At 43.0% G+C, this 27,321-nt stretch overlaps 4 protein-coding genes and 1 pseudogene across 4 annotated transcripts; 3 read left to right on the top strand and 2 right to left on the bottom strand.

Annotated features, from left to right (window-relative positions):
* Positions 1–2,020: 2,020 nt before the first annotated feature.
* SRSF9 (serine and arginine rich splicing factor 9) lies at positions 2,021–8,619 on the top strand. The gene is made up of 4 exons (XM_063085997.1): positions 2,021–2,305; positions 4,607–4,767; positions 6,288–6,460; positions 7,974–8,619. The coding sequence occupies exons 1-4, from the start codon at positions 2,118–2,120 to the stop codon at positions 8,115–8,117; spliced, it is 666 nt and encodes a 221-aa protein (XP_062942067.1). The 5' UTR covers positions 2,021–2,117; the 3' UTR covers positions 8,118–8,619.
* GATC (glutamyl-tRNA amidotransferase subunit C) lies at positions 8,284–17,777 on the bottom strand. The gene is made up of 4 exons (XM_063085998.1): positions 17,690–17,777; positions 17,436–17,608; positions 10,950–11,053; positions 8,284–9,660 (listed from the first exon to the last, which is right to left on the bottom strand). Exons 1-4 carry the CDS (start codon positions 17,768–17,770, stop codon positions 9,608–9,610), a joined length of 411 nt encoding a protein of 136 aa, XP_062942068.1. The 5' UTR covers positions 17,771–17,777; the 3' UTR covers positions 8,284–9,607.
* Positions 17,778–17,854: 77 nt separating this feature from the next.
* On the top strand, positions 17,855–20,124 carry TRIAP1 (TP53 regulated inhibitor of apoptosis 1). Its single transcript, XM_063087415.1, has 2 exons — positions 17,855–18,022; positions 19,042–20,124. The coding sequence occupies exons 1-2, from the start codon at positions 17,876–17,878 to the stop codon at positions 19,123–19,125; spliced, it is 231 nt and encodes a 76-aa protein (XP_062943485.1). The 5' UTR covers positions 17,855–17,875; the 3' UTR covers positions 19,126–20,124.
* A 2,052-nt stretch (positions 20,125–22,176) lies between these two features.
* LOC134370902 (cytochrome c oxidase subunit 6A1, mitochondrial) lies at positions 22,177–24,472 on the bottom strand. The gene is made up of 3 exons (XM_063087834.1): positions 24,238–24,472; positions 23,950–24,092; positions 22,177–22,463 (listed from the first exon to the last, which is right to left on the bottom strand). The coding sequence occupies exons 1-3, from the start codon at positions 24,344–24,346 to the stop codon at positions 22,380–22,382; spliced, it is 336 nt and encodes a 111-aa protein (XP_062943904.1). The 5' UTR covers positions 24,347–24,472; the 3' UTR covers positions 22,177–22,379.
* A 940-nt stretch (positions 24,473–25,412) lies between these two features.
* LOC134369214 (translation machinery-associated protein 7-like) lies at positions 25,413–25,608 on the top strand (annotated as a pseudogene).
* The last annotated feature ends 1,713 nt before the right edge of the window (positions 25,609–27,321 follow it).

Genomic DNA, 27,321 nt, shown 5'->3' with positions numbered 1-27,321 from the left:
TACAAATCATTGCCATCAAGAGATATCCCTACAAACATTTGAAAGGTTATTTTCTTCTATGATTTTTTGTTATAAGAAGTGAATATACGGGGCCTGGCCAGTGGCTCACTCAGGAGAGTGTGGTGCTGATAACACCAAGGCCACGGGTTTGGATCCTATATAGGGATGGCCGGTTAGCTCACTGGCTGAGTGTGGTGCTGACAACACCAAGCCAAGGGTTAAGATCCCCTTACCAGTCATCTTTAAAAAAAAAAAAAAAGAAGAAGTGAATATACTATATATACAAATATATATCTATGCATGCATATATATATTCTCTTGTACAGAACTGGGATAATACTGTATAAAATTTTGTTTATTTCCTTTTTAATTTTTTTCAGAATGTAGAAATGAAACACAGTTGCAGTAAAAATCTTCAACTCTACAGAAATGTAAGATATCTCAAATGAAAGTTCCCACGGCTGCATTCTTTAGACACAACTGCTGTCAGTTTAATAGATCCCTTCAGAATATATATTTTTATGTGTATATATTAAACACTATTTTTAATTCACTTTAATTATAACTAAATTAGTGTGCCCTTAATATCCTTAATATCATATTAAAAACATGACTTAATAATTGTGTAACATTCAATGTTATTAATGTGTTGAACCACTGCCTTATTATCAGTTCTTTTTAATTGCACGGAATGCAATGATGAACAAACATATAATTTATTGTGAAGATTTCTTGCTTATTTCTTATTTCTTTTCCTGCTTATTTCTTTAATGATAAAATCCCACAAGGAGAATTATAAAATCAAAGGGTATCTATAGTATGAGGGCCTGACGTATTATTAACTTGACTTCCAAAAAAGGTTATACATTCAGTAGTTATATGTGACTACCTAATTTTTTGTTTATTTGTTTTGATTTTAAAAGGCTCAGAGGTGGATAACAAGAAATAACTACATTCTGATTAAATGTTTGGTTTTATTCCTTTGCTATTGTTAGGATTAATGGAGTTGTTTATAACAAGTTTCATTTCCCCCAACATTTTATTATAAAAAATTTCAGACATAAAGAATGGTACAGCGAATACTCATGCACCTACAGCCTAGAGTCTACATTAACATTCTGCTATATTTGCTTTATCATATATCCATCCATCCATCAATGCATGGTTTCATTTTTAATATGAAAAATCTTCTTTTGATTAAGATTCTTCAGATGCAAGGCCTCACTGTTGTAACGTCTCTGGGTTCAATGCTCTGCACTATGGGATGTGAATGTGAGAAAGTGTCAAGGTGGGAATCTATCTGAGCTCCTAAAGGACGTAGCACATAGGATGGGGGCAGGTTCTGGGTTCCCATCCTGACCCAACTCTGAGACCTCAGTTTTCTCCCCTATAATATGGAGATCCCTCATCCTGAGTGAGAATCAAAAGCACAAATCGCCGCATGTATTCTATAGTGATAGTCCTGATAGTTACTATGAGTTTTTTACTTCCCCGTCTCCTATAAACTCCAAGTCCAAGCTACGGAGCCCATCTCAGGCTTACACTATCAGTTCTAAGCAACTGTAAAATGGGGACAAGGTGGCCCAGAGGCCTACTGACCTGAGGCTGAGGGCCGCGACAGCCCAGCCGTTGGGGACTTATCCGGGCCGCTACGCGGTCAGCCTGCGGCCCGTGCCTGATTCCTTCTCTCTAGCGCCCCGCACGCAGAGTGACAGACGCGGGACGGGCCCTGGGCGCTACCCGCGTCATCTCAGTTGAGTGCTCACAAAAGTCTGTGAGGTAGGCGGCGCTAGAGGGAGAAACGAGGCTAAGGGAGCCCAAGTCACTTGCCCAAGGCCAGGCTGCCGGCGATTGAACCCAAACAGCCCGATACCACGTTCCCACTTCCACCTCGGGAGGGCCGGCCTGCGCGCACGCGCAGTCGTCGCAGGAGCGTCTGCGTCCCCTTTAAGATGATTCCTTTAGCCTCCGACCCTCTCGCTTCCGCTCCGCGTTCCCACAATGCAGTGCGGCTGAGCGCCTCCAAGTCCGCGGGGACGCTGTGGGGGAACCAGGGTGAGGAGGCGGCGGCGGCGGCGACGTGGGCTGCGGCGGGCCCGCGGCGTCGGGCGGTGCGGATGTCGGGCTGGGCGGACGAGCGCGGCGGCGAAGGCGACGGTCGCATCTACGTGGGGAACCTTCCGACCGACGTGCGCGAGAAGGACCTGGAGGACCTGTTCTACAAGTACGGCCGCATTCGCGAGATCGAGCTCAAGAACCGGCACGGCCTCGTGCCCTTCGCCTTCGTGCGCTTCGAAGACCCCCGGTGAGGTCCCTGTTCGCCTTCCAGCCCGCTGGGCGCAAGGCCCCCCCATTCCCTCCGCTTTCCTCCCCTGCTCACAAGGGCTTCCCCTCCCCCTCAGCGCAGACCCCTCAGGGCGCCCCCGGGTGGAGGGTGAGGCCGCCTCTTCCCGCCGGCTCGGTCTCCTTTGCTCCGTCGTCACTTCCTTTATTACTATCACTAGTTTTTACTTAGAAACACAAAAGCGGGGCCTTTTGAGGGCCCAAGCCCGCCCAAACCGGGCCTCAAGGATGGTACAAATTAGCACTTCTCTCCCTCGCGGCTGGGGAGGCATCCTAAGGGGAGCGGCCACACGCTTGGAAGCCCCGGGCCCCAGAACCAGCCCTGGAGAGGACTCCGCGAAGAGCAGAAGTCGCCAGGCGCCCTCTCCGCCCACCCCTCCCCCGGCCAGAACTCGCCGTGAGGGGGAACAAACTGCGGGGATCTGGATACCTTTGGAGTAGAGGGGTCTCTGTGATGGAACAGATCTCTGTCGGCGCGTGCCCTGCCCCATTAGGCCAGGGCCTGGTTCTTAATAAAAGGATGAAGGATTTGGGAAAACTAAAACAGCCTGAGTGGGGTCCGTGATTTCACTCCCCTCCTTTCATGAGGGAGGCTCCATCATATGCTAAAGGTCCCAGGGATTTGGAAACTGTAGATCCCTAAATCGGCTCAAAGGGATCTTTGTGATTTTGCAAAAATTGTCGGCCCTCAGGCCGGAAAAAGCCCAGGAACTTTCAAAACTGGAATAGTTGTTGTTAGAAGCCATTGCACTGTACTGGTCACTCCACTCAGGCTAAATAGGAGCCCACTCGGTTTTCTTACTATCATCTGCTGCTAGTGGGCCTCATTGCAAGGAATGACTGTATGGTGTCTTACCTACCTAGGGTAGAGGTATTGATTGGTCTAGGAGAGCATCTAAGGACCAGGAGTCAGGAAGCACCTTGCGGCTTTGATGGCCGACAACTCTGGTAGCTCATTCCTCCTGTCTTGACATTTACCTCAAAAATGGAACTAGGAATTTTTACACCTAAACAGAAGGCCACGCCTCTATTATTTAGCAACAATGCCATTATTTAGCATTTGCCACAACCTATGAAGAAGGTACTGTTAACTACAGTTTCCAGATGAGGAAATTGAGGATTTAGAGTTGATAAAGGGATCAAGGTAGGATTTGAACCCTCTGTTCTGCCCTTAGAATAAAAACTTACTATAATATGCTGCATTGTCATCTCTTCCCTCATTTTCATAATGTAGAAGCTATCTTTTGATATTACTAGATTTGGAAATTTCAGGCAAAGCTCTGTGCATATAGTATCTTATTTAATTCTTAAAATAACCCTGCAAGGGTTACTACTCACATTAGAGATGTAAAAACTTGATTAAACGCTTACCGACAGTTACTTACTAGTAAGTAGGAGATTGATTTGAATTCAGGTCAGTTTGTATTCAAAGACTGCTCTTGAACCCCTAGTAGCTCCTCCTTTTCCATACTGCATTATAAATATAGTCAGGGTTGCACTCGATGTAGTCCTTGTTGCTTTTAGTCTTACAATCTTGATAAACAATTATGTGCCTGTGACACTGACCAGGGCCATCATTAGCATATTCAGCTCTGCTTGTCCACCCAAGCTGAGAGGCCATTCTTTCCCCCATCCAATACTGGAGAATCAACTTGGCATTCTTAATTCTGTTAGAGCCCTAGGAAAGAATTAAAGTAACTTTATTGAATAGTTACCTCTTTTGGTAAAATTGTACCCAAAAAGTAGTTTGGTAATTTAGTTCTCCAAACCATGCTGAAAGATACACTTGCAAGAGGTCCATATTCATCACAAAATACTTAATTTGCCTTTGTCTTTTGAGCCTTCTTTTTAAATGAGTTTTTCTTTCTATAGACTTGATGGCACTAGGCCTTGTGGAATAATATTAAGGGACCTGTATATGGTATGCCTTTTGAGAAACTGCTCACCAAGTTTAGAGAAACACTGGCTTATCAGCACAATCAATCATCTGTCAGCAATTTATTCTCTGAATTAGCCCTCTTGTAAGTAATCTGTTTACCCATTCATTATCATTTCATACCTACAAAAACCCTGTGACAGTTCTAAACTTTAATTCAAGTATCATTTGGCTTATAGAAAGGTCTTTAAGCCTTGAAGTGCATCAAGATCCTGTGTTTTTGTTTTTTTGTCACTCCGGGTTTCCCTTTTATACCTATTACTCATGCCTCTCACTAGGAAGTTTCTCAGCCTCCTGTGCAGCAAAACTCCAAACATTTCTTTGCAGAGATGCTGAGGATGCAGTTTATGGAAGGAATGGTTATGATTATGGCCAGTGTCGGCTTCGTGTGGAGTTCCCCAGGACTTACGGAGGTCGGGGTGGGTGGCCCCGTGGTGGAAGGAATGGACCTCCAACAAGAAGATCTGATTTCCGAGTTCTTGTTTCAGGTATGTTCCTTTCAAACTGGATGAGATGATACATGTAAAATTCTTTGCACAGAGTCTGGCTTCCAAGAAATGATAGCTGTTGTTCTTCAGTGCATGGGACATGTGGGCTTTCTTTTCAGTAGCCTGAGCACAGTGACAGTCTGAAACCCTGTCTTGCCAGTGAGTTGGTGATCCTGCAAATGATGTTGCACTGGTAGCGTGGAGCTGAGAAAACATAAACATGTTTCCTATAAAGGAGGTTCTAGCGGTGAGAAGGGAAGATGATGGCAAAACCCCTTGAGCTGGAATTCTAAATATGTTTTCTTTTGGAATGTATCTTGGTATCAGACTTGCTAGAAAGGCATTCCAGGAGCCAGATTTGAACAACTTACACAGACCTGGATTCTGAAAAAGGCCAGATTTTGTGGTGGTTTTGGAATTACATTTTTAGAAAACCAAAAACCCCACAACTTGGAGTCTTGGGGGTTGTGTTGTAAAGTATAGAACATTTCTGTCTAGTATTAACAAGTGATGAAATGCTAAGCTCAGAGGTTTACGTATCTTCAAAATATTAACACACTGGTAAATACCTGAGGCCTTCTGCAAGTTGCAGGGGAATTTTAGGGCCCTAGTGGAATGAAATGTATTAAGGAGTCTGGTACCTTTTTAAGATGTGAATGTTATACAATCACAGCAGACTCCCATGTGCTTAAGAGTGATACTCTCAGTATCTGCCTATCTTGTGTCCCTTTGTAATTTTTTAACCCCAGAACTCTATTCCCTCCTTCAGGATGTCATACATTATCTTTTTTTCTCTCCATGCTGCTCTGAAATCCTGCTTAGAAAACTATTAGGAAATGGCTGCAGTCCTGAGCTGTGAGCGGTAAACACAGCCTTTGAGAGCAGGAGCACATTTCCCTTTCATGACATCAGGTAGGGTTGTATGACTCCTGACTAGTTTTAGCATCTGAGTCTTAACCTTTCCCCCCACTATATTGAAGAATGTTGGTGATCTCTTAAGAGGTACTTTGTTTAGTTTGTCAGTCACATCTACAAGAAAACAAACTCTTTAGATTTTTGTTGTTGTGTTGTTACCTTCAGCTACACTTTGGTTATTTCATTGGCTGGTTTCAAAATTCCCATGTCCTGGGAAACACAGTCAGGTAAGATATAATTGGTACTGATAAATTTCATAATGGAAAAAATTTGAACTCAAAGTCTTGGGAGTTTGGCATTGATTATGAAGGACAAAGAAAGGCTGTAAATTCTGAGAGATACTACTAATCCTATAGTAGACTTCATGCTCTGTTGGAAAGGCTTGGTCTCTGGAAGATTAGCCTAGGACCAGCTTCTGAAAATGGTTTACCACTCATATATCATGCTCTTCTTTGGTTTCATGCCCTTTATCAAGATTTGTGATTTAGGGGCCCTCAGGATTTAAGTTACTTACAAAGAAGGGACCATAGGTATTGCTGGCTCTTAATAGGGCAGTTAACATCGCTGAAGGATGACGTGGGCTCTTTTATGTTCATTGTGCCTAGGACTTCCTCCATCAGGCAGCTGGCAGGACCTGAAGGATCACATGCGAGAAGCTGGGGACGTCTGTTATGCAGATGTGCAGAAGGATGGAATGGGGATGGTTGAGTATCTCAGAAAAGAAGACATGGAATATGCCCTGCGTAAACTGGATGACACCAAATTTTGCTCTCATGAGGTGGGTCCCTAACTTATGTTGAGGAGCTATACCCAGGTCACTGCACTCAAGCCTGACCTAACAGAAGTAGTAAAAGGCCATGCACTTGCCATGTGATGACCTCACAGTACCATTAAAAATCTATCTTAAGTGGACAAAGCCAAGGAATTTGCCATGCCTAAGCCCTGCAGGAAGAGCATTCATAGTATTTTTAACCTGGAGAGAATACTAGTGCAGCCTGTCATCATGTGGTGAACTATTCTGTGATACCACCCCATTCACAACTGTCTTAAATGGCAGTGCCCCTCAGTAACCTAACTATTATGGCTTCCCCTCCTCTAGATCTAGTCTGGGCTCTACAGGTCAACTTCATTATCTCAGCCCTTGTGGGTATGCTGTCAGGGCTGAGTTGTCATTTCACTTTTCCTTTCCCAAGGTAGTACAGGTTCCTCTGAAACCTGAGACAACTTAATATCTTATGGTTGATCAGGACTTAGTTCTTGATGTCCTTCCTTTTAGGAAGGCAGCTGCTGCTTTGGATTCAAGTGGTAACTGTCCCTTTGGTACCATTGAGACCAGGTACCAGGCCACCAGTTGGACATTGTTTTTTGCTGGTTATTCCGTCCTGACTTGGTATGGGGTTGAGGAATGTCTGGAGGACACAGATCTCTGGGCTCATTTCTGTTTCTGAGGATTCATATAATTCCCTGGTTTTACGGCTTGGAGGCTGGTCCTTGCATGGCTTAACAATGCTTTTGCTCAGACTGTCCTCTAGGACTTGAATTTGGAGAAGAAAGAGCAGTACTTGGTCCTCAGTTACACTGCAAAGCAGGGACCCAGTAAGAATAAATTCAGTTACTTTCACTTAAGGTGAAAAAGCATCTGGATTCTTTCACATTAGCATCTTTGGATCTTCTGAGAATGCTGGCTGTGAGGGCAGAAGGCCTGGAGACAGTCAGCCTGGACATGATTCCTCTGCTGCTTATTAATTTCTTAGATGAGCTACTCTCTGAACTCAGATTACTTCATATGCAAAATGGTCACATAATAGCACCATCACAAGACTTGTCAGGAAGCTAAGCTATGAGCATTACTAGAACATACAGGTCCTGACATCTCGAATGTGGTGAATACAGCCTAGCTCCTTCCATAAATGACCATCCAAAGATGCATATATGAGGTGATGGGATTTAACTATATGACCTCCGAGATCCTTTCCAGTTCTTAGATTATGGAGGCCAGTGGCAGTAATTCAGATGTTATTAGTAACAGCTAATATTTGAATGATTATTGACATATCAAGTTGCCATTTATTATTTTGTCACCTTGGGCAAATGATACAACTTAAGTCTTAATTTTCTTCATTCTTGAGATGGGATAGAAAAAGTATACCTCATAACATGTTTAATGAGATAACATTGTGCCAGGCACATAGTAAGTGCTCAGTACTTAACTATTATTAAGTAGCCAGGTTAGGTGTTGATTTGCTTATTCTTCTGGCTTAGTTTTTTCCTTTACTCTTTTTGAATTTTAGGGTGAAACTTCCTACATCCGAGTTTATCCTGAGAGAAGCACCAGCTATGGCTACTCACGGTCTCGGTCTGGGTCAAGGGGCCGTGACTCTCCATACCAAAGCAGGGGTTCCCCACACTACTTCTCTCCTTTCAGGCCCTACTGAGACAGGTGATGGGAATTTTTTTCTTTATTTTTTAGGTGAACTGAGCTGCTTTGTGCTCAGAATCTACATTCCAGATTGAAGATTTAGTGTCTTAAGCAATTTTTTTAATTTTTTTTTTTTTTAATTTTTTTTTTTTTTTTAAGGAAAACTACATAATTTCTACCAGGGCCATATTGGCAGCAAAACATTTTAAACTGCAGAAATTGTGGTTTTGGTTCAGAAACAAGTTGTATATTTTTCACCCCTGATTATGGGGAAAAAAAAAAAAATCAGTGCTGTGTCTGTGGGTTGCTCTGCTATGGAGATCAGCAGTTACTGTGACTGAGTCGGCCCATTCTGTTTAGAAATATATTTTAAACGTTTAGTAATTGACATGTGTGCTTGTCCTTGATTAAGTTCATAGATTTCACCAAACAAAAACAACAACACTGAGTTGTAGTAGTAACTAGTACCCAATTGGTAAAAAGCATGAGTGGATAACTTTATTTGGGGATAAAGATAATAATCTGGTGTTGGTTTGAGAACTTCGTTCCTGGGGGCAGGTTCAGGGTTCTCTTTTAATTCAAGACCAAGCTTGTAAATTAAGCTGCCTTAAAGAAAAAGGGAGTATTGCAGATAAAGGAAGGAATGGGAAGAATAAAACCAGACTTTTAAAAATGAGCATCAGCATAAAGATCATTGGGAGATTCTTAGCCAATATCAACTTTGGCAATTTGGTTAGGAAAAAACCTCTCTAATGTTTGATTCTATCACTTTTACCCCTAAATTGGTCAGTCTTATTTATCCTTGGTATCTCAGGTTTAAAAAAACCCACGATCTTGGATTCATCTCAATTCAGTAATCACCTTAGGAGTGAAGAGGGCTACTTTATCCCATGCCCAAGGCTATTCTTGTAATAGAAAGAGAAACTATACATGTGGCTAGTATCCCTTTTGCATTTAAGCACTTTGTGGGATGGCAGATGGTTCTAAATTAGGAATTCCCAAGCTGTAGTCTACTTTGAATTCTTCAAACCTTAGCAGAAAGTTAGCCCTCTGTTTGGAACAAATTCAAGTATGTTTGTTAAAGATAGGGGTCGATGGAAACAGCAACTAAAAATGACAACTCAGGTTGTCACAAAGTGATCAGATACTCTGTCTACCAGTTATATAAATTTAAAAAAAAAATCACTTATGCAGTTGGGTAGACAGTCTTTTTGAGGGGAGATAATGTCTTCCGTACTGAACAGTCCTGTAAGTGAATACTTGATCCATTTCCTTGCAAGCTGAGTTTTGCTTTCCTTTTACTTCTATTAGCTTCAGGAATTCATTTCCTTGTTTTGGCTAGATCTTTCCCATTCTATCTTCGTAAGAGTCAGTTACTAAGAAATACTTAAGCATCAATTTTTTTCAGGTGACTGGAGGAAGTGGGAATGTTAGTGTCCCCAATAACAAAATACTATCATCACACTTTCTTGTGTTCACAGGGTACCTTCTTCCCAGAATAGCTACTCAGCTGTGTGGGAAGGGCTCTTGTTCATCCAGCTTTGGCAAAGAGATATTACCTGTTTAAAAACAATAACAAAAAAGAACGTTATAGCTGAACCTGCTGCCCAACTGGCTCTACTGAGCTAATTGATCACTTGGTTTGTCATGGAAAATAAGCAATGGACATAAGTACAGCTACGAATCCTGTTTTTCTGAGTATCTGAAAGAGTCACAGTTATATTTGAAGCCAAAGGTAATGCACACTTTTCAATGTGGAGTAGAGAGAGACAGGTTAATTAGCCATTTATATGCAGATAGGAGTGGAAGGAAAAACTATGACTTTGAACTCAGTTTGTCCCAAGAAGCAAAGTCTGAAGCAAGGTTTTATTTGGAAAGTAGCATATATGGTCAATAGATCCATCTGAAGCAGTGACAACTATCAGGGTCTGAGATGCAGAGATCATAAAATCTAACTTCCCTCCACAGTTTACTGAGGTGGTTTAGTGAATCAGAGGCACGTTTTAAGAGTTTATCTCACGTTTAGCTCACAAGTTTTCTAGCTTTCCTTCCCATCCTTGCTTCAACCAGAGCTTTCATTTAACTGGTGAGTCTTGATCAAACAGGTAACCCCTGAGCTGACCAAGGCTGATATTTTATATGGAAGCTGCTCAGAATGGTTCTCCCCCGAAGAGACATCCTAAGCTGGAAGTTGGCACTTGGAAGGCAGTCTACCTGAGTACTTTGGCTAGTCCCATTCCCAAATGCCCAGAGGGGCGCAGCAGCTCTGAGTACTCACCCAAATGCAGTCAACCTACCTAAGGGATTTTACTGTTGGCTCAGAATTATCTTAAAGCTTCCATTTAAAATGTTTACAGTGAAAAAATGTTTATAGTGAGGTTAGAGATGCTAATCTCCATACCATTCACAGGCTGCATCTGGCTTGCAGGTATGTTTTGTTTGGCCTGCACTGTATTTTATTTTTTTAATTTTGAATTGGTTGCCAAACTTAAAGTTTGGGAAATATCATACAAAATGCCAGATATCCAGGTTCTTCGGGAAAATGGGCTCACATTTGTGCCTAGCACCAGATGCAGAAGCAGTGAATGCTTTTAGGCAGAGCCTGGGCTCTAAATTTGCAACCCACTGTACACACTCCTCCCCCAGTCCTGTTTTGCTCATTCCTGTTACTGACTGGCCCTTAGAGGTAAGTATGACCCCTGAATTCTACTGCCACCTTAATGCCACCATCTGTATGTATTTTATCATTTTCAAGGTGCCTTCACATAACATCTGTGATCCTCACAGTTCCTATCTGTGGACAGGTACTATCTGGACTATCTATTAAACCACTCTGGGCAACACGTACCTGGGGGGGCCACAAAATACTCCTCCACAACGCGATGGGAGTTTTGTAGTAGTTCTTCAGCACAGTTGCCTTCTACGACATTGTCAGATCTCAAGTATAGACATCTACAAAACCCAGAAGCTCAAGGTTACCTTCTCAAAACAGGTCTTCGACGGCATGATGGAGAGAGTCAAGAATGGGAGAACAAGGGAGCAGCATATTCTTGAGTTATGGTCACTGCTCAAAGACAGAGGAGCTGTGGTCAACAGTAGACCAGATAATAGTCTACAGTTTATAGGTTCTCCCAGTAACTCTGAGGTAAATGGTAATTATTTCTCAGGATTGATATGTTTAACAAATATTTTTGGATGATTACTATGGTCAAGTTACTTTTGGTGGGGACAGGTAAAAAGGCAATTACAATGTGTTAAATCTAACAGAAGTAAGCAAAGTCTGCCAAAGGAATAGGAAGGGTACCTGACCCAGCCTGAGTGAGGAGCACATACTCAAAACAGGTGATGTCACTGCTAAAGGATGGGCAAGAAACAGCGGGGTGGGGGTGGGACGTGGACTCCAGGTAGGTACAGCAGCATGAATCCCAAAGCAAGAGAGCCCAGCAGATTCAGAGAAGGGCAGGGAGTTCAGCAGGCTGCAGCATGGCCTACTAGGGATGGAATTGGTAGCTAGAAACCTAAGCAGACCTGGAGGAGGAAACTTGCTCAAGAGTGACTTAAGGATATTGGCTCCTAAGTGACAGAACTGGGACCTGAGCCCATTCTGGTACCCCTAAGATGAATGCTTTTTTGTCACCACAGCCACCTTGGTGGATATAAAGTACCTATCCTTTAGCAAGATGTATCACAGATATACTCAAGAATCTCCCAGTGTTATGTGGGCCCAGTGGCTTCACTAAAGTATCCAGATGGTAAACCAGTGAAACCAAATGGGAGCTTAAACATACGCACGAGGCTTCACTGTTGTTTCAAGGTATAAAAGTGCATGACAAAAGGTCTGAGCCTGCTTCCAGATACCTGGGCTAAAAAACAGGCAGTCTGTGAAATCACTGATATGAGAGAGCAGCAAAGCTCTTTCTGCTCTGAGTGGGGCACAAGCTGAGGGTTAACTCTAATGGGGTTTGAGTTATGTCACAAAGGGGCAAGGATGTGACATGAACATCTGGGCAAAGGCACATGAGGGCTAGGTTGTCACAATAATATTCTTTTAGGAAAGGACTAGTTCTCTTTCTTTTGTGGCACCCAATCCACAACTAGACACAGCAAATATTTACTCATGGTATAAAGAAGAGTGGAGAGCTGGAGTTTATTCCAGGATCTGGCACTGTCTTACCTGTGTGTCCTTGAACAAGTATGATCTTTCTAGACCTTAAGTTTTAAGACTTGGGGAACAAAAAGTTAAAAAAAAAAAAAAAACTTGGGAGAACAAAAATAAAATAATACCATTCAGAGGTATAACCATTGTACTTTCTGGAGTTTTTATTTCTGTTGGACAGTATAACATAATGGCTAAGGGCTTAGTCTTCTGAGTCACAGCTGAACTCAAATCCCAGTGTTACATGTTACTTATCCTTTCCACATTTTAGTTTCCTTATTTGTAGAATGCCTCATAGGATTGATGGGAAGATTAAATGAAATGATGTTTAAAAATAAGATCTGTTAATAACACCAAGGTTGAGGGTTCAGATCCGCAAATCAGCCAGCCACCAAAAAAAAAAAAAAAAAAATCTAATGATGCTGGGCCTTCATTTTCATGGCAATAAGAGGTGAGTGGCACCTGCTCCTTTGAGAAAGAGTGCACCCCAGTACACCTCAATCCCCACAACTCAGGGCTGGCCAGTTAGCTCAGCTGGTTAGAGCACAGCCCTGTAAACCAAGGTCAAGGGTTCAGTTCCCTATACCAGCCAGCCGCTTAAAAAAATCAATCCCCACTACTCATTCAAAGTACATGCACTGAATCTATTGTGATCATACATAACCTGCCTAGCACTTTAAGATTTTGATGAAATAGGACTTTTCTACTACCACCAAAGGGTGGTTAAAAGCTACTGCTTCCCAACAGTAGATGTAATAGCAATTGATTTATTCACTCATTTGGTAATCAGGTTTCCTATGTGAGTGAAATTCCCAAAAAAACAAAATTTACTCTTTTAAATACCACACATTTCCACTTAAGTACTGTTTATGATGGAGTTGTTTCTAGAGTAGATCCAAACCTCACTGTTTTCTTAATTGTAGGCTACTGGCCAGCCACCAAAAAAATAATAATCATAGGCCACTGAACCCAGGGTCTCTGTGTCAGTGGCACATCAAGCAGACCCCTCACTTAGCAAGTTGCTTCACTTTCCTGGACCTCAGAATCACGTATAAAACACTGAACAGGACCAGGTGAGCTCTTCAGTTCAATTACCAATTGACTAAATGTCTACCTCACCTGGGCTGTCTCAATCAGGGTTCTACAAGAGAAGTTAGCCCAAATACTCCAAGCCACCCACTTTGGTAATCAACTTCTCCCCTATGCATCTGGGCTAACTAGTTATGCACTATCCTTGGGAGAACTGAAAAAATAGCCACTCGAATCTTTCTATGTTGTGGTTCAAATGAGGAACGCTGGTTGAGAAAAGCTTCAACTGTGAACTAGAAATTTCTGCCCATGAAAGCTCACAGACAAGTCACTTAAACAAGTTAACTGTGGAAAATGCCACTAAAAAGGCAGCACAGAGGAAGAAGTGACTCCATGTATGCTTCTGTTGGCCTTTGGACTAACTGATGGGACAGTTCTGCCACTGCTTTTGACTCTTTCTGCCTCTTCCCCTGTATCTGGCTGGCAGGAGTATTTCTCTGGGCACTACTCTACTTCTGTCTAAAAACCTTTTTCCTCCCTCCTGATTTATTTCTGGTTTGATGCAGACTGGAATGGGCGCTAATTGATTTAGTTAAGAGTTTTTGGTTGAAATAAGTCTCTAAGAGATACTCTATATTTGGCTGCAATGAGAGATGCTGTCAACTAAGTCAGTTCTCTAGATTTGAGATGAATAGAGTTTCAAGGGGTTCACTTTACTTCTCACTAGAGAAGTATTTGAGAGCAGAGGCTCTTAGTTCTAAGTCCTGGTCCTGGATTCCCCTCTTACTACCTGTGAAACTTTGGGCATGTTACATAACTTTTCTGAGCCTCAGTTTCTTCCATTTATAAAACAGATACTCAGTATTTTCTTTCCAGGGTTGTATGTGATAACTGAGATAATGCATATAATGCATTAGGTCAGACCAAATGGTATGTTATTAATATGCAAAGAAATTTCTATTAGCCAGTCAGGGTTGGTTAGTAGGGCTGTCATCTAACATTGTTTAATACCTGTCTTTACTGGTTTGTTTCAAATTCAGTGAGGCAGTGTGTTTAAAATATTAAAGTCCTACAAATGTCACATTAAGTGATTAATGGCAATCATTTACCCAAACTGGTTTCCAAATTTATGGAAAGAGTGCAGATCACTGAATGCTAAGTTGAAATTCCAGCTACCAAATCCAAATCCCTCGTTCTCTTTTTCACAACTCTTCCCTTAGTAATGGTTGCATTTCTTTATAGTTACATTACCCTATAAAGGTAACTATAAATTCTGACTCCTTTTTGTGCTTCTATTCCCTCCTTTCCCAAAGACACTTATATAGAAAACATTCATTCAACAAACATTTACCACATATCTACTCAGTGCTAGACACTGAGAACATGATGAGCAAAAACATGCTCCCTGGAAGGTGGATGAGCAGGAGAGAGGCAGAGAATCACTCAAATAGATGTGTAAATACTCATACATGTAAATGTCAGCTAAACTGAATACCATGAGAGAGCCACAGGTCCTGAAAGAGAATTTAATATAAAAGAATGAAGACTTCCTTGGGGAAGTGGCGTTTGAAATCTGAAGAAAGAAATTAAACAATCAAAAAAGACCAGGTGGGGGAATGACAAGGGCCCAGAATTCTAAGGAGGAAAGAGCATGGAGAGATGGAGGAACTGAAATTATAATGCGGGCCTGGAGAGGTGGGCAGGGGTTTGGTTAAATGAGGTCCTGCAGGCCACGGTGGAGCATTTGTCTTTACCCTAAACAGTAGTGGAAAGTCTACTGAAAGACTTGGGTAGGAGAATAACATCAGATTACTGTTTTGAAGTGCTCTATAACTGGGCAAATAGGTTAACCTCTCTGGACCTGAGCATCAGATTGCAAAGTGGAGAAAAGATTTGAAGGAGTCAGACTGGAGGTAAGAACAGTTAGGAAGCTAACAAGCATTTTACACAAAGGTTATGGTTACTGGTAGGTCTGGATCTCCTTATTATCACTAATTTGCAGCTAATCTTTCTTGCTCCCACTTGTAGTTAGGAGTTTATTTTTTTTAAATACCCATCAGGTTGTAGATTGCTCCTATCATTATGAGTTACATACCCATCCTCCTTCCTAAGAAGTACAGCCACAAACAGCAAACAAAACTGCTAGGAGAAAGCTTTTCAAAAAAAGAGCATTTTCTTAAAAAATGTATTTTTTTTTTTTTAAAGATGACAGGTAAGGGGATCTTAACCCTTGACTTGGTGTTGTCAGCACCACACTCAGCCAGTGAGCGAACCGGCCATCCGTATATGGGATCCGAACTCGGGGCCTTGGTGTTATCAGCACCGCACTCTACCGAGTGAGCCACGGGCCGGCCCTTAAAAAATGTATTAAGATGCAGCAACAATTGTTACAGGAGGGTAGAGGCTGTGCCCTTTTATTATTCAACAAGCTAGTTTGAATAATTGCACCTCTATTGCATTACACTACTTCACCACCCTCTCTATTGCATTACACTACTTCACTAGTTGTGTTATTCCGCACCCTTAAGCATTTGTGTTTTTGGCCCTTAGTACAAAATGAAAAGTTAAAGCTTCCTCCCACATTCCCACTTTCTTTAAAACTAACCAACCATTTTGACTGGCCGTAGAGACACACACACACACACACACACACACCCACCCACCCCCCCACCCACCCCCACCCCCACTGGCCGGCTGACACACACACACACACACCCCTCTCACTGGCCAGCTGACTGACACACACACCCACCCACCCTCACTGGCCGGCTGACACACACACACACACACACACACACACACACACACACACACACACACCCTCTCACTGGCCAGCTGACTCACACACACACACACACACACACACCCTCTCACTGGCCAGCTGACACACACACACACACACACACACACACACCCTCTCACTGGCCAGATGACACACACACACACACACACCCTCTCACTGGCCAGATGACACACACACACACACACACACACACCTAACCATTTTGGGTTTTTTGTGCGTGTGTGTGACCGGTAAGGGGATCGTAACCCTTGGCTTGGTGTCGCCAGCACCGCGCTCAGCCAGTGAGCACACCAGGCCATCCCTATATAGGATCCGAACCCGTGGCCTCGGCGTTCCCAGTGCCACACCAGAATATAAAAATTAGATTACTCATGAAGTATTAATACTGTTCCAACTTTGCCTTCTTTATTAAATATATCTTGGAGACCTTTCCATATCAGCATATATAGTATTTATATGCTGATATGTGATATTTAAATCATACACAAATAACACATAGTTATTTGTTTCATCATTTTTAACTTGCCAAATTCCATTGTATGAGGATGTATTTGCCATTCATTTAGCTTGTTTCTGGGTTTTGTTTTGGATTTGGTATTGTAAGCAGTTTTGCGGTGGACACTAGTGTACACGTTTTTGTGCACTTTCACAGATATTTCCATAGAGAATCACTGGGTCGGAAAATATGTACACTTAAAATCTTGAGGCAGGAATACAGCAGTAAGTATGTCAGACAATGAACTCACATTGTAATAGCAGAGACACAACAAATCAGCAAAAACAGAAATATCAGGAAAAACCCAACAGAATAAAGAGCTAGTGACTGGAAAGGGAGAAGGAATTTGGAGTGGTCAGGAGAGGCTTCTCTTAGGAGATGAGCTGAGACCCGAGTACCAAGAGGGAGACAGCTATGCAATTTGGAAGCGGACTGTCCAAGAAAAAGCGCACGGCAAGTGCAAAGATCCGGGAGAGGGAACGAACTTGGCTTGTTGGAGAAGCAGTTAAAGAAGCCAGTGTGGCTGGAGAGTACTGAGGCGAGCAGTATATACCCTACTGGATAGGCAGGAGCTCTAGGAACTAGGGCCTCCAAGACAATGACTAGCAAGCAGTTCGGATTTTGTTCCTACTTAACAGTGGGAGGACTTGAGGATTTTAAACGGGAGAGACAGGATCCATAATGAACAATGGGAAGAGTGAAGCCACTTACCCGCAGGGTGACCGTGGGCAAGTTCCTAAATCTCGCTAAGGCTCTTTCGCTCTCTGTGAAATGGGACACTAAAGGCCACCTTAAACGGCTGCGAAGGCGCCACGCAGTCGAGGCTTCGGGGCCGCAGCCGCGAGTTTACCTGTCCTCCAGTACCGACTCCATGGGCTCCACTCCGTCCGTGTCCACGGCGCGGAGCCGGTCGGCGAAGGCGACGGCTTTCTCCAACCGTGCCACTGCCTCGCGGCTGCCGAAGTCCACAAGCGCTAGACGCTCCAAGTGCTCGATCACCTCGACCGTGATCCGGCCGCTTCCCTGAGGGATGAGGCGGAAAGTGCGGGTCACGGGCTGGGCTGTCCGCCTCCTGGCCTGCTCAGCCACCCGCCCGTCCTTTACCTGAGGATGCGTCGTGGAGGTTAAGCCCCGGCGCCCGCCCAGCGGGGCTCGAAGACCTAGCCACACCGCCCGCGCCCACATTTCTACCCTTCTCAGCCCCCGTAGTGCGTCCACACGTAGCGCCGAACAACGCCCCCAGGCGTGACGACATCAGAGTGCGCCGTCGCTGCCGCCACCAGCATCACCATGAACAGTGTGGGGGAGGCATGCACAGACCTGAAGCGAGAGTACGACCAGTGCTTCAATCGCTGGTTTGCCGAGAAGTTCCTCAAGGGGGACGGCTCCGGGGACCCGTGCACCGACCTCTTCAAGCGCTACCAGCAGTGTGTTCAGGTGAGCCGCGACCTCAGCCCTCCCACCTCTACTCCCAGACCCCGCGTTCTCTGCGGTGAACCCCGCCACAGGCGTCGCATCTTGCGGAGATTGGGACGGGGAGGGTGGAGAAAAGCCGCAATGAGGCCAGTGACAGGAATCCTCTCCCCTACCATCACCACCGTGGCCGCCTGGGTGTCTCTCCGAATAACGAAGTTAAATATTTTTGCAGTGCTTTACTTTTTATGGAGCACAGTAACATCCTTTGGTTTGTTTGGTGCTCATCCTAAACTTGCAAAGTGGGCATAATTATTCGTATTTTATACATGGAAAACTAAAACCCAGAAATAGGAAGTGATTTGTCCAAGTTCACTATAATCAGATTTCCTTGATTCTTTTGAGGGTGGTGCACTTTTCCACTATTACTGTTAGGGGGTGGGCGGGATGTTAGCCTTTCTCTTACCTGTTAGACACTGTGGAGGTTCCCATTGTTTTTGTTATAATCCCTTCATTGGCCTGTTTCTCTCTCTCGACTTGTCCCCAACTACAGCTAGGAAATTTTCATTCCAGCCCAATGGATGTGGAACTGCTTTGAATTATAAGAACAGCACTTCCAGTAAATTAACCTAAAACAAAGTACTTACAATAAGTTAACCTAAGACATCTTCATGGTAATTCCACAAGGTAGTTGCTATCTTTATCCCATTTACAGATGAGGAAAGTGAGGCTGGCTCAAGGTCACATATCCAGTAGGTCCTGGAACTCAGATTTGAACTGTCACTAAGATAAAGTGGTGATACTTTTTTTCAAATTTCACTTCTGAATTTTAATGGTTCCCTCAAAACTTTTTTCCCTATCTTTCTCTGGTCTTACACTTGATTGCTTCATAATGGTACTTCTTTGTTTAAAAGTATGTGATTTTGAATCATGGTTGTGACTTTTATAGTTGTTTGATTTTACTTTTGTACCATATTTTATTTACAAAATTTGGTCCTTGAGCTTCATATAGACCTTTATAGTGTGTTTTCTCTTCCCATCAGAAAGCAATAAAGGAGAAAGAGATTCCTATTGAAGGACTGGAGTTCATGGGCCATGGCAAAGAAAAACCTGAAAACTCTTCTTGACCTTGACAGCCACCTTGAAAATCAGGTGAAATCAGGAAATTGAGGACTCTGGATTTTGTCGACTAAGGCTGTGAAGATAACTATTGGATTTGATGAGGTGTTTAGGAGAGAGGAGTTTATTTCCTCCTTCTTGATTTGTAAAAGATGATGAACCATTATTCTTTGCTTTAAGATGATTTCTCACTTGCTCTGGTATTTTGCAGTAACTCAGTGTGCTAAAATTGAACAGTTTCTTGGGATTATGGTTGCAATACTTGGTCTGGAATCAGCTTTAAATATATATTTATGAGTACTTCAGAAAGTTCGTGGAAAAATGGAATGGAAAGGTAATAGAATCTTTCCATGAACTTTCTGAAGACCCCTCATATGTAAATAATAATAATAACGATGATGATAAACTAGTCAGGATGATCAGGGTGGCCTGACCTCATGATTTTTGCTGCAAAGAACATTATGTACACTGTACTGGGGTCACTGTTCATGAAAGCAGTTGGTTAGGACCTTTTTTTCTCTCAGGGAGCTAATACCCTGAAAAGGGATCCAGGCACAACAGTTTCAATCAATGCTTGGGAGCACAGTTTTATTTTTATATAGTAAATAACAGTTAAGATTGATGGTGGCGTGGGTTGGCAAAGACGAAGACAGCTTTTAACAGACAGTTCCCTGCCTTAACAAGAAGTGTCAGGTTAAGATGTGAAAGCTTCAAGAATTTTGCACTGAACACCATTTCAGAGCTCACAGTGTAGAATTCAGGAATTAAAATATTTGAAGTAGCTATGGAGGAAGAACCTAAATTGGAAAGATTTGCTGTTGCCAGCTTTCAACCCAAGTCAATGAATTAAGTCAACCTGCATATCATAAAAATGCCAAATGCTGCATCTGGTTAAAAGGGGTGGGGAGGGGGTGAGTGTGTGTGCTTTATTTGCCTTGTTTACCCACCCTGCCCTGTAATGTCTGTAATCATGAAAATGGAATAAATTGTAACAGTTTTTATCATTATTTGCGGCTGGATCTCCGTGCATTTTATGAAACAACTATGACCCTGATACCCCACATATCTCATATATATACTGGGAAGAGTTTTGTGTGTTATAATTTAAAGGTGAAGAAAAAGTGAAGATTTGTCTAAGCTAAGTGGTATAGTGATTAGAAACCTCAATGATTTGTAAAATTTCTTTCCACAGTAGTATACACAAATTTTGGGGGGGCAGCTGGCTGGTCCAGGGATCTGAACTCGACTTTGGTGTTACAACACCATGCTCTAACCAACTGAGCTAACCAGCTAGACCTTACACAAATTATCTTGAAGTAAAATTATATTATAGTACCAAAAAATGTCAAGATCAGGTGAGCCTTTACATACTTTATAATGTCATGTAATCCCCACAAGTACATATCTTGAGTAATTTGGTTTATTGTATGCCCAAAGATAGTATGAAACTTGATTTACAGAAGGCCTAAATACTGTTATCTTTTCTTTACCGATTACTATTTCTTATTTATTGTGATCAGTCTTTATTGTCATTTCCAAACATTCTACATTTATATTTTCTGACTGGTTAAGGTTCATTATCCAAGGATTATAAAAGATATTTTGTTTTGGCAGCTGGCCAGTAAGGAGATCCCAACCCTTGACCTTAGTGTTATCAATGTTGTGCTCCAACCAAATGAGCCAACTGGCCAGCCATAAAAGAACCCAGCCGAGGAAAGCCAGGCAGCAGGCTGAAGTTAATATCTACCCTAAACTCAGGCTGACCACAAGCAAAACAGCTCTACAGGGATTCAGAAGTGCAGGCTGTTAGATTACAAAACGGCAATATTAACAGGGCTTCTTTATTCTTTACTGTATGAGGCTTTCACACCATTTGCATGTACCTTAACTTTGCATTACCAGTTTAATGTAACATTAAACTATGAAATACCTTGTAGACTCTTAAACCTTACCACAAAACTGTCCTGTTAGGTCTTGAGAATAAACTAGCTCCAGGCCAACCAAGTTCTTTTACTGTAACTTGTATTGAGAAATCCGCTTGTTGTGAAAACTGCTTATGCTAGCTCAGAAATTCATTTCTGAACCTGACTTTTGGGAAAAACTGCAGGAAATATCTTGAGCAAACCAGTTCAGTTTCAACTGAGGGGGTGAGAAGGACGTTCTAATTTATGAATTGTCAGAAAGATTTAAGAATCCCTGAAGTCTAACTCCAAAGCTCAAGCATCAGGTATCTAACCCTATTCATATTACTGTTAAATCTAAACAGATCAGATACTAGTACTTCCTTGCTTTATGGCCACATCCTGCCAAAACGAGTAACGTCTAAAATTGCTACAGAGAGAATAATTCTGATTGTTTCTCACCCTATTTTGACTTCATCTTCTCCATAAAGTGACTCCAACCACCTCAGCTACTTCAAAGGTTTTAAATTTTGATGAGGAATTAATTGCCCTTTCAGGGTGATTTTGTAACTACTACTGTTTTCTCCCTCCTAATTCTTATGGTTACAAGATCATTTAAATTCCAAAAACAAATAAAGCCAATAGTATATGCAGTAATGTGTCGTTTTGCCTTTATTTCTCCAAAGGTTTCTGACCCTGCCAGCTTTCAGGGTGCTAAGAGATGTCTTTACTCCAGGGTAAGAACTTGACACCTTTGGAGAAAATTATCTGATTACAGGGAAGATTCTGCAGCAAATGCTGGTAGAATGGGACCTGAGAAAGCTGAGACTCAGAGGAATTACTTCCTCTTGTGAGTCAGGTACCTTTTTTGGGTGTAACTAGAGCCATTCTGCTGGCTATTCAATGTCTTTGCCATCCAAGGTCAGTCAAGGACCCAATTTTGATACTTAATTAGCTCCACTGCTCTGTACTTATAGTCCCTTGGCTTTACCCTGCTGCAGGCACAAGAAACCAAGCGACCTATTATAGACACTTGTTCAGTGGGCTGAAGTGGACCCCAAACACTATAAAAAGCAGCCAGACTTTCATTGCAGAAACAGAAATAACATTAATGCTAACTTCTGAGGAAAAACACAAAAGAAGAATGTAACTCTCAGCTCATGATCAATCGAAGTTTAAGTTATTTATTTAAGCCATCTTCTGCAAAAGCAAAGGGATGGAAGATCAGTATATTGGTCATCATTTGATACAAGTAAAGAAGGTGAGCTTAAGGGCCAGTACACTATTCTGGTCCATGTACAGAGGAATGATCCAAACCAGTGCCATGGTCCCCGGTGCCTGCATAGTGGTCCAGGTTCTCTTTATTCGTCTTCATAGCCAGTTGGAAGTGGGTTCACACGAGGGTTATGGAATAGAGTATGGTTGCCATCTCCCCAGGGAAAGGGCTGTGGAGTGAAGATGTCAAGTAGACTATTCCAGAAAATAGTTCAGAAAGAGCACTGCCATGAACTGCTTAAAATAGGATTACAGATAATACATAAAAACAAAATGGAAATTAATCCTTTATTGGCAATTTCAACCCTCTCATAACTTAAGGGAGCTCTTATAACTACCAGGCGGGACCTTCTTAAAGTAGATACTAAGAAAAGCAGACTTAAGTTAGTTACACATAAACCTCTCCCTGGTAACTAGTATAACCAGTGTTGTGTTTATGAAAGTGTGATTATCTGTATCAGAATGGAGGCAATGGGTAAGGGGAGGAAATGTTTATTTAAATGCAGATATCTGGGCTCCAGTTCAGACCTGAAACAATCTGACTGGGAAAATGCAACCCATCCTCAATTACTTTGACCACTACTTTTGAAAAGCACTGCTCTAGGGCAGTGGTTTCCAATCCAGGGCGATTTTGCCTCTCCAGGATACACTGGGCAATACTGGGAAACAAGGGGGTAGGGGTGGGTTACTACTGCCATCTAGTGGGCATAGGATGTTGCTAAACATCTTAGAACACACAGGATAGCGCCCCGCCTCCGCGCCCCCCCCCCCCCCCCCGCCCAAACGAGAATTATCCAGCCCAAATGTCAATAATGCTGAGCTTGAGAAACTTGCTGTTTGGCTTCTAACTCTACAGTACGAGGGTGGGAGTGGGTCTCAAAGACTCAAAAATTCAAGAGTCTAGGTGGTTTCTATGAGGCCAGTCCTACCTGCGCTAGGTGATGTAATCATTAAGAACCAGAGAGGGCCGGCCCGTGCCTCACTTGGGAGAGTGTGGTGCTGATAACACCAAGGCCACGGGTTCGGATCCGTATATAGGGATGGCCGATTAGCTCACTTGGGAGAGCACGGTGCTGACAACACCAAGTCAAGGGTTAAGATCCCCTTACCAGTCATCTTTATTAAAAAAAAAAAAAAAAAAAAAGAACTAGAGGAGGCCCTTGTTAAACATACCACAAGCAATGGAAAATAAATGATTGTAATATATCTACATCAATTGCCAAAGGATAAAACAGCTGAGAACATAAAGTATTGGTGAGGAATAGAGAAAGGGGTCAGTCTCTTCATTATGCCAGATGCCCAGGTCTTAGGTGAACCAACTTCAGATTTTGCCACTCTACAAGGGTTTCCCAAGCCCCCTCCTTTTATACAACGGCCAACTGTTTCAGAATTGTATCAGATGGCAGGAGGTGGGATTAATTGGAGAAAAGGAAAACTGAAGGGCATTTACTGTATGAGCTTGAAGAAGAAAATTGAGATGTGATCCCAAAGCTTAGCTTCCTTCCCGTAAGATGGGAAAAAACAAAATTTCTTGTGCGGATGAAACGAAAACTGTACACGCCTGGCACCCACGCTTTTAGAGAATTAAGGACTTGGACTAAGGCACATACAATAAAAGGAAAACGGATACTTTAGAGACTGCAAGGGCGTACGTACCTTGGACCTGATGCGGAGATGGGGGTAGGCGATGAATTCGGGTCTTTCGTGCTTTCCGTGGTGCGACTTGAGGAAAATATTCAGCATGCTCACTCCCACCCCGGGGAGCGCGACGAAGTAGGTGAGGATCTTCCACATGCGAGCTGCAGAGAGGCCACAACCGTTCAGGCCTGCCAGGGGGCCTACCTGGGTCTCTTCCTCCCCCAAGGCCTCAAGCCAAGGTCACAGTCCCGCCCCGCCTCGCCCAAGTAGAGCTGAGGTCCACCCCGGCGACCCCAGCCCCAGTACCTGAGCCTTCCTCGCCGTGGGCACCACTCGACATAGGCCGCCCTTGCTGTGGGAGGGACCGACCCAGCAGCCGAGAAACTCGGGTTCCTACAGGTGCCGCCGCCGCCATTTTCGACCTGGACCGCCACAGCGTCAGAAGCGGAAGTAGGGGAAAGGGCTCTGGGGCGGGACCACAACCTCAAAAGGAAGTTCCTATTGGGCGACGCCTTCTCGCTCACATTTAATCGAAGCACCATCATCCAGGCGGACCAAGTCCTTGTCAAAATCCGCGGAGCCGCGGGGCTAGGGAGAGCGTACGCTCCGCCCCTCCTTTAGGCTCCGCCTTTCCCTTCGCGCGCATGCGTGTGCCCTCCGGTCTCCCTCATCTCCACCGTGGTGAGGCGTAAACGCAGAAGAGAGGTTGATGCAGAGCCCTCCTTTCGTGGGCGTCTGTGGACAGAGTCTGGAGGTTCCAAGCACAAACCATTCTATCTGAAATGCCACTCTCCTTCCTCGCCATCCTTTGGCTCTGCGTTATTTTTTTCATGGCACCTTAACATCATCGTCGTCGTCGTTATTTTGTCTCTCTTACTGGTATATAGATTCTGTGATGGCAAGAGTTTGCCATTGCAGAATTCTCAGAGTAGTCTGGGAATGGTGTAATCTGGAGTCGTGCCTGGCACATAGCAGGTGTTTAATACGAATTTGCTGAATGAATGGATACATGAATTAATAGCAACGGGAGCCAGAAAGAGCCCTGGAATTGCTGCCAGAAGATCTGGATTCAAATCCTGGCTCAACATCCTCAACTTCTGGCCTCTGGTCATGCTGACTTTCTCTCCCTTGAAATTCTGGAAACAAAAATTGTCAACTGTTAAATTTTGTCTGTACAACCCCCCCCCCCATCACTTCCCTTTTCCTTTTTCTCTCTTCTACTTGTCTAAAAGTGGTTTCAAAAGTGAAAGTTAAGGGCCTGGCTGGTTAGCTCAGTTTGTTAGAGCGCAGCCTTGTAACTCAGAGATAATGGGTTCCGATCCCTATAGCGTCAGTCACCAGAAGTGATTAAACACATAAAGTTAAAAATATGTGCATATAAGATAAGGTGAAAGTAAGCTTTTTAGATTATAAGCCCCTTTAAGAATGTAATGAAAAAAATTAAATAAAATAAAAACGGAGGGGATAGGACAGCAGGTGTCATGCCTGGCCGTGAAGGTGGCAAGAAACCCCAGAAACAGCCCAAGAAGAAGGCAAAGGAAATAAGGAAATGGACGAGGAGATTAAGGGTTTCAAGCAGAAACAAAAAGAACAGAAGAAACTATAGGAACTGAAAATGAAGCCGCAGGGAAAGGCCCCCTGGCCACAGGTGGAATTAAGAAATCTGGCAAAAAGTAAGCTGTCCTTGTGCCTGAGGTAATGGTGACCCTTGATTCCATTCCTGTTTAACATTTAAATTCCCTGCCATAACATCTTTTGCCACCTATAGCTAGAATGAAGTGTCGTGGCCTGTTGTACATTTAAGAATAAACTTTTGTAGAAAAGAAAGAAAGCAATCGTACAGTGGCTCATTGTCTCTTTAGTTGTTTTCACTCAGCCATCCCTACCTTAACTGTGAATTTAAAGTAAACAGCCCAGAATCCTGCCAGAGTCTGCTCTTTGGTCTTTGTTCTACCCTGAATTCTGTATCACCTGGACTTAAACCAACTCATTTGGGTGGGTGGGGCGGGGCAGAGGAGAAAAAAAAAAAAGAATGTAATGAAAGCTTGGAAACCTTTCCGAAAAAAAATGCACCTGCATGTAAGCACAGTTTAACAGACAATGTGCAGGGAAGAGGTGAACATAAAGTACATCTGGAGACCCCTTAAGAGTCCCTGTGCCTCAGATTAAGAATCTCTGGGTAAAAGAACAACTCTGGTGTGAGAAGACTAGGCTCACATCTTGTTCCCTGACAGGCTGTGTGACCTTGGGCGGAGTAGATGAGATGAATGCTTTAAGGTCATACAGTTTATGAAGACAAAAATTTAAGATCATATTATTAGAGCTTCACAATCTGAGCTAGCATTAAATCTTTCTTTGAGTAGCCTGAGTTTTTACATTGCATGGTGTAATCAAAATCATCAAATCCCTAGGCATCCTGAAACAGCCAAAGGGTGTATGAGACTATACAGTGTGGCCATAGAAAAGACTATACAGTGTGTCCAAGCTCAGGGATCAGGAAATCCTGGGTTCAAATCTCTGGTCTGCCACCAGCTATGCTTCCTCTTCTCTAAAATGGGAATGTGATATGCATTTATTCATCCCTTCATGCAGCAAATATTTATTCAAATCCAGCTCCACTTTGAGAAGTTACTTAACTGCCATCTGTAATAATGAGGGTTTGTTTAATAAATATTAACTAAGATGCCTACCATGTACCAGGTGTATGCAGTAGTCCACAAGAGCAATCAGCTCTCTCTCTCTCTCTCTCAGCAATCAGCTTACATTCTAGTGGTGGAGATGGGATTAAGCGAAAAATACCCATTGCCTGGAATACATTAAAAGTTCAGCAAATGTTCGTTTTCTCATAGCGCTTTTATATACCTTGCAGGATGGCACTGCTAAGTAAAATTCTATCATGTGCTTGGCACACAGTACATACTAGCATGATAGCTATAATATTATTGCCAGGTATGCTTAGCATTTGCAAAGCCTTGGGTGAATTTAAATAGCCCAGGAAACCAAAATCACAAAAAAAAAAAAAAAAAAAGAATATCTAATATTTATTGAACATTTATTTTATGCCCATATCTGTGCTAAGCACTTTATATAAATTGTCTTCCTCGCCTCAGTAAATGTCCACTCCTTTCTTTTCTTTTTTTTTTAAGATGACCAGTAAGGGGATCTTAACCCTTGACTTGGTGTTGTCAGCACCACGCTCAGCCAGTGAGCTAACTGGCCATCCCTATATAGGATCTGAACCCACGGCCTTGGTGTTATCAGCACCACACTCTCCCGAATGAGCCACAGGCCGGCCCTCCACTCCTTTCCTCAGGTCAAACACTCTGGAGTCATCTTTGACACTCTCTCTCTGTCACATACACATTTTCTATCCAACCCATCAACAAATCC

Source organism: Cynocephalus volans, chromosome 2 (assembly GCF_027409185.1).
Source record: "Cynocephalus volans isolate mCynVol1 chromosome 2, mCynVol1.pri, whole genome shotgun sequence".
Taxonomy (NCBI): Eukaryota; Metazoa; Chordata; class Mammalia; order Dermoptera; family Cynocephalidae; genus Cynocephalus; species Cynocephalus volans.
The sequence above is the reverse complement of the archived record's forward strand: the minus strand, read 5'-3'. Positions and strand labels throughout refer to the sequence as shown.